Source organism: Dicentrarchus labrax, unplaced genomic scaffold (genome assembly GCF_905237075.1).
Source record: "Dicentrarchus labrax unplaced genomic scaffold, dlabrax2021, whole genome shotgun sequence".
In the NCBI taxonomy this organism is placed as follows: Eukaryota; Metazoa; Chordata; class Actinopteri; family Moronidae; genus Dicentrarchus; species Dicentrarchus labrax.
The window spans coordinates 4,967,806-4,979,837 of NW_026136724.1; the positions used below are offsets into that span (position 1 = coordinate 4,967,806).

General features: G+C 41.6%; 2 protein-coding genes across 9 annotated transcripts in view; one reads left to right on the forward strand and one right to left on the reverse strand.

Annotated features, from left to right (window-relative positions):
* LOC127359275 (uncharacterized) overlaps positions 1 to 12,032 on the reverse strand; it is a 12,171-nt gene continuing 139 nt past the window's right edge. Inside the window, exons 2-19 of one of the 4 annotated variants that reach the window (XM_051393182.1) lie at positions 11,932 to 11,990; positions 11,785 to 11,845; positions 10,703 to 10,857; positions 10,551 to 10,615; positions 10,367 to 10,460; positions 9,207 to 9,470; positions 8,252 to 8,539; positions 7,266 to 7,517; positions 5,691 to 6,005; positions 5,316 to 5,437; positions 4,916 to 5,129; positions 4,686 to 4,841; positions 4,288 to 4,478; positions 2,940 to 3,091; positions 2,582 to 2,839; positions 2,027 to 2,180; positions 526 to 658; positions 1 to 141 (exon numbers count right to left, since the gene is read on the reverse strand). In XM_051393182.1, coding sequence (XP_051249142.1) covers positions 17 to 141; positions 526 to 658; positions 2,027 to 2,180; positions 2,582 to 2,839; positions 2,940 to 3,091; positions 4,288 to 4,478; positions 4,686 to 4,841; positions 4,916 to 5,129; positions 5,316 to 5,437; positions 5,691 to 6,005; positions 7,266 to 7,517; positions 8,252 to 8,539; positions 9,207 to 9,470; positions 10,367 to 10,460; positions 10,551 to 10,615; positions 10,703 to 10,857; positions 11,785 to 11,845; positions 11,932 to 11,990 — 3,058 coding nt within the window. In that variant the 3' untranslated portion in view covers positions 1 to 16. Of the gene's footprint in view, positions 142 to 525; positions 659 to 2,026; positions 2,181 to 2,581; positions 2,840 to 2,939; positions 3,092 to 4,287; positions 4,479 to 4,685; positions 4,842 to 4,915; positions 5,136 to 5,315; positions 5,438 to 5,690; positions 6,006 to 7,265; positions 7,518 to 8,251; positions 8,540 to 9,206; positions 9,471 to 10,366; positions 10,461 to 10,550; positions 10,616 to 10,702; positions 10,858 to 11,352; positions 11,464 to 11,784; positions 11,846 to 11,931; positions 11,991 to 12,032 lie in introns of those variants that run through there. The other 3 variants (XM_051393181.1, XM_051393183.1, XM_051393184.1) reach the window with 3 other exon arrangements.
* Positions 11,098 to 12,032, forward strand: part of LOC127359276 (cAMP-regulated D2 protein) — a 22,190-nt gene continuing 21,255 nt past the window's right edge. For 2 of the 5 annotated variants that reach the window (XM_051393185.1, XM_051393190.1), the window contains exons 1-2: positions 11,098 to 11,180; positions 11,486 to 11,638. The gene's annotated coding sequence lies outside the window, so the exon portion shown is untranslated. Of the gene's footprint in view, positions 11,181 to 11,485; positions 11,639 to 11,850; positions 11,999 to 12,032 lie in introns of those variants that run through there. The other 3 variants (XM_051393186.1, XM_051393189.1, XM_051393188.1) reach the window with 3 other exon arrangements.

The following is a 12,032-nucleotide window of genomic DNA, read 5'->3' on the forward strand; positions in this document are numbered from 1 at the left end:
TGGTGTTCCAAACATTTTATTGGCGCCGTAGTTGTTCATAGTAAGTCATGATTGCTTTAGTTGCACTCACTGAGAGAACGGTTAGTCCCAAAAAGCCTACAGATCCGGCTACAATGGAGATCATTGTCATGTGCTCTGTCCCTGCAAAGAGGTGGACACAAGGATTATATTAATTCTATTCAGAGTGCACACATGCATTCTCACATTGAACTGTACGTTAAAGTTAATAAACCCCACAAGTTCAAACAAACTGTAAGAGATAGATTGGTTTTTATCAGTATACAGTAGTCAATCATTTCTATATAACGAATAAAACTAAAATATACAAAAGTCTTTATTTAAAGCATTCAGATTGTAACATACATAATCAGTTGCAGTTAGGACCGGTGATGCAGCTCCTCTTTTTCTAATTGAAGTATTAAGTATTAAACCTTACCCCTGAAAACATCCTGTGCACTGATCATGTAACAGTACGTTTAAGTATTCTGCACTGAGCATCTGCTCAGTTTCCTTGACTTAACTCACAGTAAGACGGTGGGACTCCCGACTCCCCCCTCTTGTTGACCACCAGAGGTCCAGCAGAGACAACAGCAGCTTGTTTCCTCCTTTGGTCCATCTGGCTCACTGACCTCTTGCTGCGCTGCTGGCTGGGGCAATTCTATTACAAAACCAGGGTCAGTTGGTGATTTTTATGGTGATGGTCTCTACATTCATTTACAGCTTTACTTACAAAAGGTAAGATTTCACAAAAAAAAAACATATGATGAGATTTTAGAAACAAAAAAACAAAAAAAGTCAAAACCTGATCCCGGACGTCTAAAGTTGTGGAGACTAAATGCGGACCGTTACCCACGGATGGCAAAAGGTGCTTGCTTTGCATCCATGCCTCATGAACCTTTTCAGAGTGCATCATTCTCCTCATATCTCTGGACATTGTTGCCCTCTCACCTGAAATCATCCATCTTAGGCAGTTTGTGCTTGGCTCGTCTTAATAACACATGAGCTCCCCTGAAAACTTGTTCTGTAAAATTTTGGGGGTCTCTAGAATATTGAGAATACTGTATGCTGTTTTGCCAAGCATTTCTATTTTTCTGTATCTTCATCATCATGGATTATGCGTATAAGGCCATTATTAATGTATGACTCATGCATGAGGGTGATTCATCCCTAATTTACTTTAATAAATGATTATTGCCATCACCATCGAAGTGTGGAAGTGCAATAGCCTAAACTTCACGCACTTTGACTCAAAGATCAGCGAAAACAACTGCACACTGAATTGCCCTTATTCCCTAAAAAAAAGTGAGCTCCCTTGAAAGCCATGGTATAGTTCACACACTGATCCAAACTACATGTATTTAGATGTACCTGCCTACGAGTATGACGCAGCTATACTCCATGGAACCTCATCAACACGCCCACTTGTTCACTGTGAATTCTCCGGACACAGACTTTGTACTAGGGAGCTGGTAGGGACCGTTTAATGAGGATTCAAACACCCACCCACCCCTGTTGAGGCTCAGAATATTCATGGGTCATTCTCACCGATGCTTCAAAGCCACAAAATGGTATTCAGGACAGTCCTAGTTATGAGTACATTTAATTGTGATCCTTTAAGAACATTTAGCGTATAATGCTTTTGCACTACTTAAAAAGGTGGAGTCAACGATTCTGGAGACAGATTGTTGATATTTGAACTCGGCACGTTAGCATGTGTAGCAGGTGCCAGATTTACTGTCCACCTTGCTCCTGCTGGTTTTAGGGATATATGTGGTACATCCTCCTGCTAGAGGTGGGTGTGCACAGTATACCTGTGTACCACTACACCACTGATGTCAGCCCCACATCAGACAGCAGGTCTTACATCTGGAAACTTCCATGGCAACATTACAGGCTGAGGAAGGTAGTATTACACAGCGGTGCAGAGACCAGTACCTGGCATTGGCCAGTGGCAGGAAGAAAATAGGTCAACAGGTAATTGATCCAAAACATGAGCAGGTCTATCTCAACAGACCCTTCAGTTTACCTTTGCACAGTCTTCATCATGTCCACATATGTTGGCCAGGCAGTGGATGTAGATGGGCAACCCTTTGGGCATGGTGAACATCTGAATGGAAAATCTGCTTCTCTGTTCCCGGCCGTTAACAGAGAGCCAGTGGAATGTGGGGTCAACAGGACAGCTGGGGACAAGAGAGGATAACATTTATTACACACTGTAAAGACACTTGAATATTTCCACTTGAGCTTTGGGTTACCACATTATAGCTTAGCTCCATTTAACATTTATCTTAGTTATTAAGATAGAGAAAGTTAGGACGGAAGCCTCAAAGCTACATTATAAATGTTATTAGTTTCCTCCCCTGCATAGAGGCATATAGACCACCCAGAAAGAATCTGGGCACAGAGCTACATTCAGAGGAAAGGGGGACCAACAACCACAGGTGGAGGTAAAGCTGAGAATTTTATGATGCATCCGAAACAAGTGCACATTTACAAAAGCAACAAATACTGATTTTAACCTGCAACTGCATCAAGAAATGAAAATAACAAGTCAGTCCATCAGAGTCACATTTTCACCTACCCATCCTGAAGAAGAACCCCCTGGACTGTGTCCTGTGGGTCGGTGCTCTCGGTGGCCCAGCATGACTCCACCTGCAGGAGCACGTCTGAAGCCAGAGAGTTGTTGGTCTGCAGGGCTACCTGGAAGAACAGGGTGTCCTCAAGCTCCAGGGCTATGGCATCCCTGTGGCTGTGGGTGTATGAGCTGTCAGTGAACAGGGTCATGCTCAGGCCCAGCTGCAGCGATGAACTAAACTCCACCAGGGAGAGGGAGGAGAGCCTACAACAAAAGAAATTATGCTTTTAGATGTTTCTGACTTTTTATTTATTTATTTTTTTAAATCAGGCCAAGAGACAAAATGTGAGGATGTTTCTCTCACCACGCCACGTCCACGCTGACTTGAGTGTTGCGAACATAATGTCGTGGGTAGACACACTTCAAGACGACTTTTAGATCCCGTCGGCTGATGGTTTGCTCTTTGGTCAAGGTCACAGTCAGGGTGTTTTGGAACTCAATGTGGGTTTTGTTGACCTGGACAATCACAAACACAACATATATCAAAAGGGCACAATGGATTAAGGTAACTGATGCACTTTGGCATCTGTTGCCAATAAAAAAGCCAGCACAGTGCCCTTTTTTTTAACCATTTTTAAACACCTAATTATTCAGATATATTGTTATATGGTGACACTACTTTAACCTTAATGGCTCTAGGAAAAAGTTACAGTATATCAGAGACGCAATCCTACCTAGAATTTAGTAATTAGTTCCTGTTAGTAGTTACTTCTCTCAAAAGTAATTCAATTACTTTACCAATTACTGCAAAGACTTCTTTTGTAATGTGTTACTAGGGAAATTAACTTCTAAGTTACATCTATGTCTGCTTCAATGCACTTATTTATACACACAGCTAACAAATTTAATATTTTACTGTAATGCTGCAGTAGGTGACTTTTATAAAAAAAAAAAAGTCATTTGCTGAAACGGACTATATACTGACAGTAGCACATAAAACAGATAATCTGGGAAAATATTAGGTACTTCCGGCTCCTGCTGGTTCTTGAGCATTTGTACCACGTCTGAATGAGAATAACCCATCAGAGCAAGGAGAGATAATTGATTGTTTAGTCTTATTCCCAAATATGACAAAAAAGTTTATAAAAATGTTACCTACTGCAGCTTTAATACTCCTGACCACCAGAGGGCAGCAACAACTAGCATTCCTACCTGTAAGCCACACTTATTGACTCCCAACACTAGAGGTGATCTCAAATGGTTCTGATTATGCTTTGGAATACCAGAAAAATATAAACTTTTTATTACAAATATAAAGGTGAGGGCTATTGTAGTCACACCATAAGTAATAGCTGTATGTATTAAGAAACCTGTGAAGTCAGTAATGCAGCTATGGATTTGAAGGCAGAAGATCTGAAGATTTTCCAATGAATGAGACCAATAGATGACAGATGGAGGCTGACAGTTTCTTCCCCATTGTTTGCTCTTTAGTGGCTTCTAACGTTGGTGGTTGTGAGGATAAATGGATGTCTCACTCACTGTTGTTCACGCGCACTCGCTACAGAGTATGGAACATATAGTGATTGGGAGCGCTTCTGAATCCTGGGCAATTTAGAGCATACTTAGGCTTATTTTAAGTGGTAAGTAGTGCACGGAATCTGTACATCACTTAGTAAAGAAGTGTTTTTTTAACACCTCTTTGAGTCACTTACCCGCCTCTCGGTTCCACATTCGGAGGCTTTTCGTGAGGCGCGGAAGAAGTAGAACATCCCCCTCTCATCCACAGCGCACCGCCCGTCGTTCAGCTTCACATCAACCTTTCCCCCCACGAGAGCAGTCAGGTAGGGTTTTGCTATTCCACCAGTCACCAGTTTACCCAGACACTGGCTGAAAAGACCTTTTTCTGGTTCACAACAAGGGTCAGAAACAAAGTGAGGAGCCACAATTACACTCTGATAACACAGAGGAAGAAATGTTTGTTGTTATTTTAAAAAAGCAACAGCTATCGAAACTGAATGCTAAAGCCACATTCTTATTTAAACTGACCTTTCACCTGTGAAATGGCAACATGTGTCTAATTGGATATGATAAGTAATTTTAGAAAGTTTACCATCACAGACTGGATGTGAAGCCACAGGAGGCTCGAAGACGGAGCTCACATCGTAGTAGCCATGTTGGCACACACAGGTGTAGGAGCCCAGAGTGTTGATGCACAGAGAGTTACGGGGACACGGAGTTTGGCTGGAGGAAGCACACAGATCTGGACCTGTCCAATCAGATAAAGCACAAGATTTTTAGTTTGAACTCTATAAAATTATTTTCCCCATCACCATCACCTACCGTCCCAGTGAATGACGCCATCTTTCACTGTGATGTTGGTTGTATTCAGGGAGCGAATGTAATCCAGCTGATCTTCAACAGGCAGGGGCACGTCTTCTTCAGTATTGGATGCATCAAAAGACATAAACAGAATCTCCGTTCTGTCTGGCTCATCTGCAGGTTCAACGGTGTCCAGCTCAATGCGGGCTGGCTGATCAAAGTCTTTCAACAGCTCCTGCAGCTGAAGCGCACACACACCACACACACAAATCTATACAAGAACTACACATGGGTGCAGGTTCACCTCATGTATTGTGAATCAGAAAATCTCCTATGTTCTAGCACTAGTCATGCTAGTATACAGTGTATACAATTAGGATGAAAACTGATTTACTGATGTAAACACTGAATTTTCTCCCACCCTATCTTTGAAAATCTTCCCCATTGTAGCTCTTGGTTCTGACACGTCATCCTGCAGATCCTCAGGCAGTGACCACGGCACGATCATTGTGAGACCCATGCTGGAAATTTCAAACTCCAGCTCTACAGAAGCCACAAAAATGGATGGGTTTATCATGAAAGATAATTAACAAACCAAATAAATCAATCAGATTTAGGCCTGCACTGAAGAAAAATGACTTTCTTCTATTCAAGCTTTCTTGATATCACTATTTTCATTTGTTATGTCAGAATAACAGGCTGCTGGTTCAACACCATCATAAAATGTGGTCATCAATGGCACTGTGGTAGTCAGTGGCACTAAAACCAAAAGCATAGCTACAAAAGTCAGACTGACCTTGGTCCAGAGCATGTCCAACAGCCCTCACAAAGAACTCTAAGGATGAATTAGCTGCCTCGAAACACACATGAGAATGTTCCGACTCCCACTGTCCGTCACATTCCTCCCACACATCGAGAGCGTAGGTCTTTCCTTCCTCCAGCCCCGGGAGATGCAGCTCTGTGTCAGTCACCCGGCTTTTCTGTAGGGTGGTGCCGTTCTCCAGGGATAGTACATATAAAAAGGCCATCGCTGGGTGGTGCGTGGTGCTGGGCATCCACAGGGCGGTGGAGTCGTTAGAGCGATACCTGAGCTCAGACACGCCGTGAGGTCCTGGATACACACAATGTGCACAGAGATAGATCAGGCCATATATAGACAAAGATAGATCGTAGGGATGCACAATATGGATTTCCTATTCATTTTGATACAATAACCAATAATAAGCTGCTTCCCATAGTTGATACCGATAACTGATATCTCATTTTTCTATTTGAAAAAGAAGTTCATAACCTGTAGTTTTTTTACACAACTGAGGATAAGAAAGGCTAAGATGTAGTGAGCAAATATAATAATATTAATAATAATAATAATAATATTAATAATAATAAATGATTTAATGTTTCATAGCTCTGTTCTAACTGAATCTAACATCACTAACAAAGACAAACAACAGTTCAGACTCTTCCAATGTTCATATAGATTTCTAGTAAAGTTCAACTTTCAACTCACCTCCTTTCCTTTTTGAGAAACCAAAAAAGAAATGTTACCATTCTTTTCCTGATAAAGGGTCAAATGTAAGGGTTGGTTTGACAAATAGCTAGTTATGGAGGCAGGAAAACACAAACCAAAGTACAGCCTTTGAATAGGTAACTGAATAAGATCGAGGAGGACAGTTTATAGAGCCAGGCTGTCACCTGATCAAAGTTTATTTATATATGCAAATGTGGTCTGCAAACTACAGGTAGCCTACAGATGGATCTAAGAGGATGCAAGTAGTTATGTGACTTCCTGTATATTCTTTAAGGGCTGTTGGCGACTTGACTGCAAGTTTTTGTCACCACTTCTGATCATGTCTACTATTTGGGCGAGGTGCAGTTCATCTTGAATGAGCCGAATATCACATTGATGCTTTAATCTAGCTGCCCTCCTCTGCCCTATTGTTTATTTTTGGGATCATTTCTGAATACTAGATTAATTCCATTCGATGTTTGGTACATTTCGTATCAGATATGACCTTGTTTTTAGAGGAAAATGAGTTGTGCACTTTCCTTTTAGATTTCAACTAAATCTAACAGGAACCATAATCCACAGTCTGTCCTTATTTTCATCCTTTATTGAATCAAAGTCACCCAGGAGTAATTTGAGTCATGTCTAACAGACCCTTTATAGTCAACTCCTCAGTTGATGAATACCACACAAACACAAGCTTACCTTCTCAGGGACTGATGGGATTGGGGTGGACAAGAAAGCATTTTACTGCAGGTTCAGCTATCTCATCACTTTGTCCAGCTTTGTTAATGAGATGATGCACATTAACAGTAGCATGTGTGGGACCAGTCTGTATTGTCTTCTTACCACTTTATACATTACCTGTGTGTGCTGTGACCGTCTTGGCACTCATGAGCACTCCGTCTCCACACAGCGCCTCCACCGTGGCCTGGTACTGCTGGCATGGCAGCAGCCCCCGCACGGTGTACTTGGTGATGAGCGTGGTGCCCTGCAGCACCCCCTCGTGGTAGACTCTGAACGTGGCGATGGACGAGGTGTTCCTCACTTGCCAGCTCAGAGTGTAATTGTTTGGGCCAAATGATGTCTGACACAAGGCCTCGATGCTGGAGTGAACTGAGGAGCAGAGAGGAGATTATGTTGTCTTTTCTAAAGGACTCTTCATAAGTCAGTTCAGAACTCAGCAAAGACAAGACAAGAACGAATCACCGTGGTTGTCTATGACCTGTCTAACCAAAATACAAAATAGAGATATACATTTTCATATGCTATTCCTGTGTACAGCACATTCTCTTCTCTGCTGCAATTATCACTGCTCTTTCAAATGTAAGAGGCATTTTCTGTGCAGCTTGTGGTCAGTTCATTGGCAGCTCTTCATTGTTAGACTACGGTATGTAACTTCTGCTGAGCAACCACTTGCTAAATAAGAGATAATTACAAGGTAATGGCAGATGCTTACTTTGTGTAAGAGTAGCACAATAAAAGCAGACTTATCAGGTCAGTGAACACACCCAGTAATGTGAGTTAGAAAGCAATATCAAGCTAACCCTTAGATTAGCCTTGAGTGTACTGAATTGAGGAACGGTGTGTTTTATTGCTTATCATTTCTAATTTTCATTTGTAGGAGAAAGACTTAAACACTAAAACAAACTAACAGTAGATACATTGCCTGTAAAGTAATATATTGTACAGCTATTGTGTATCTGTGGTCAAAACGAAAACACTGTAAATGAGTAACTGCAAAATACTTACGTTAAGTATCGTTTCAATACTGTGTTCTATGGAGGGGTCAGGTGGACAAACACAGAAATGGTTAATTTAGTCAGTTCATCCACTCGTGCAGAACTTACCAGTGTTTCCATCGTTCAGGACCATCTTGCTGTACTCCATCCCTGCCTGACAAACTGCCTGCAGGCCAAACTTAACCCTGGTGCAGGGCTGCAGGCCGGACAAGATGAACAATAAGTTGTCCTTCTTGTGCCACAGGGGCACCTCCTTTATGACGTGGTCTGTTCCGTTGAGGTAGAAGGCGGTGAGGAGGAAGAGGGAGAACTTGCGGTTCTCAGGGTAGTTCCAGGCCAAAGATATGCTGCTGCTGTTCCAAAATGTCACCTCAAAGTCCTTGGGAATGTCTGGGTCTGGAGGAAAAAGGATAACTAACAATTGGTAAAGCCTCCTTAAACCCTCATTAACAGTTTCTTTTGGCCACTTGAGGGTAGCAGAAACAAGCTGTAAACACAACTTTAATATATCACCACCTTTTAAGTATGGTGAACTGGACAGTTGCTAATTACTTTACTAAGCAATGTACTGTAACCATGATATGAAAATCAGCTTGTAGACACATGATACATGATAAGACAAGAGCTGAAACAAAGAATTCTATTATTTTTGTCTATTAATCAGAAAATCAATCAGTAACAAATTTGATGGCAATTTCTCCAGGATGATGGTAAATATTTGCAGGTCCCAGCCTCTCCAATGGGAACTTTTTATGTTTTGTTTTTTGTCTTATATGATATTCTTTAAATTGGTTTGCACCAACAAGCCTTTTAAATCATCTTCTGGCTCTGTGTCAAACATTTCGATGGTTTTTGCACCATGAACACAATTCCATTCACCTCCATTGTATTGGGGCGGTGAAGGAAGTGTCAGATGGATATCTCAAAACTTGGAAAAATAAAACCAAAAGTATCTGCCTGACCAGAGAGCACTAGAGGTAAGTAAGGAATATGTTTTTTAATCTCTGTTTTGCTGCCCATCATTTGTGCATGTCTGTTAATCCATCAAACCAGCACTCCATACCGGTGATAGAAGAGAGGCAGGTGAAGGAGTGAGTGCCTGCAATCTCCACACAGGCCACATAGGGCCTGCAGGAGTCCAGAGATGTGAAGCGGTAGTGGTTGTTGGTGGTAGTGTCCATGCTGAGAGTGTTATAGGAGCCCAGTTTGCTGTGGTACAGGGCCGTGGTGTGGCTGCTGCCGACAGCTGGGAGCTTCCCTACCCAGGAGACCAGCAACATGGACGGAGACCTGGACCCGAGCTTGACAGGGAGACGAATAGTGTGGCCTAGGAAGAGACAGTTTCAGTCAACAAAAACAGTATTTTAAAGCATTATTAAACCATAAATTATAAACATATTTACTTGCAAAAATGTCAACAGTACTTCTGTTACAGTTGGCCTGTTTTATAGTTTGGCAATTATGGTTGTTTGCTTTCTTGCTGAGAGTTAGATGAGAAGATCATAATGAAGCAAGGGGTCAGCAACCCTTAGGTTAGCTTAGCATAAACGCTAAAATCGCAGGAATCACCGTACTAAAGTATAAAAAAGACAAAAGGGTTTTGGGCGGGACTTTTTCTTGGCTGTGAGCAGTGACTTCCTGGATTCTTCTCATTACCACGAGGTCTGATCATTTTTAGACATTGGTTTAAACAAAACAACGAGCTTTAAAAGTGTGGGTAAGCAGACTTTGCTACCTTGGGACAGAGCCAGGCTAGCTGTTTCCAGTCTTAATGCTAACTTAAGTGGCTGCTGCTGGCAGACATCTGACCCAACTCTAAAGTCTCAGGTTCTAAAACCTGCAGGGGCAGATCTAAAGGGATGGCATAAAAAATATAATGTTTTTGAGTTCAAATATCTTAAGTTGGGGGCTTTTCCAATCAAATATTGATATGTGTGATTGTTTGTGAGTAAATCAGCATATGATTTTTGCCGCTGCTTAAAAGTCTCCATGCCACCCTCTGTCCATGCCATGAATATTTCTCTAGATCCTGAAAACCTGGGCGAATCTGTACATCGTCTGCACATCGTCTGCACAGTTTAAACTAACCTTTGATCAAAACCTGCAGTAGAGGCAGTGTTACACCAAACCCTGCCCGAAATTAAAAAAACTAAAGGAAGGTCAACGTGTAAGTTCAAAGACAAGAACACACTTAGCACACACACAGGAAGCAGATAATCTCACCGACTGCAAGGAAGAAGTTTTCATCCTGGTGGAAGAATAATGTGCCACTTTCACACGCAAACACCTCAGTGGGATTCATCAACTCCAGGAAGCTCTGAGGAAAGAACGAGGGATAATCAGAGTAGGCAAAAGCGAGATGGACTGTGCATAAAATCCAAACAGTTGTTACATATGAGATTATTACCTCGGTGGCAATTGTTGGTTGCTGTACGGGTTTCTGCCGGCCTCTGACTTGAGTGAACTTTGTATCTTAGATAAACAAAATTCCCTTAACATTTAACAACTATTGGTTCTTAGTGGGTGGAAATAAAAAAAAAAAAAAAGGAAAATGCTTACATGGGTTGATTCTTACAGTCCATGTCAGAGCAGAGTCTCCATACTGAAGTGTTAGCTTGTTTTCTACAGCTGGAGACACCGCCAAGGAGGTCACTTTACCCACCTTCCTGATGGATTTTAGTGCTGTACCATTCAGCCATAGGTTTCCATTTTGCCTAAAAAGGATGGAAAATAATAAAGCCCTTAAACACACTCATCTTAAAAAGAAGGCCATTCCACATCTAAATAAATCTACCAGTTTAATGCCACTTTTTTTAACTCTTCAATTTGATACCCTTCTGATGCACTGAGTGGCCAGAAGTATGTGGACATCCCATACATTTACCACTGTGTAGGCTACTGTTCTGGCATAGTTGTGTATCCAGATACTTTATTTTGAAAATTAGGCTTTTATTTTGGAACCATTTGATACGGAGCGAACGGACAGGCAGGAAGTAATAGTCTGTTCCTCCTTGTTAGCCCTTTGAAGGCATTCATTGTAAGTAGGAAGTAAAATATATGAATGTGGAGTTATTTAGTGTTAAATGTGAGATGGATAATGTTAGTTCACAGCTATGTTGTTTGTTAAGTCTCTATGCAACTGTTTCTTTAAGTCCATGCTTTCACTTAATAATAATAATAATAATAATAATAATAATAATAATACTTACCTTGTATGCTAACTGCAAACTACTATACATCCATAATTAATGACTTTGTAGTAGCTACGTGTTGCATCAGTTTGTAATGCATTTGTGGTACTCAAACACCTTCCCCTTACTGCTGTATGTGTTTGTATTTCAGTTTCACATCAAAGCACTCTTTGTGTGGAGGTGTTTAGCTCGCTGGATAGCAGGATGAGGCATTCTGTGGGGCCAGTACAGCTGCACTTGGATTTCATGCCTGGCTGGGTCCCTTGCTTCCAGTTAAGGAAAATCTTCGGTCCAGATTTGCCAGGTTAGCAGAGAAACACTAAATGGGGTTTTTTTTAAATGGAGTTTGGCGAGAGGCGCTCTTCATAGAGCAGATGGTGCACTTAATCAGGCATAATTAACTAACCACAGTGGGAAAGAGAGACAAAAACGTGTCTTTCCTGTGTTTACCTCTCCAGAGCATCGTCCTTGCTCATCCAGCATATTGAGAAGGAAATATCGTCGCAGTAACCTGGAGGAAAAACCTTTTTACAATATCTCCAAATGTAGAAAGTTGTGGGTAACTCCGTGATATGTCGGGTGCAGTCTGCTACTCACCAAGCGATATGGTGTGAGGCACCAGTATGAAAAAGATGAACGACAACTCCAAAGAGTTCCTGAAGAGGTAAACGATGATTTATCCGCTGAATTCGAGTGAG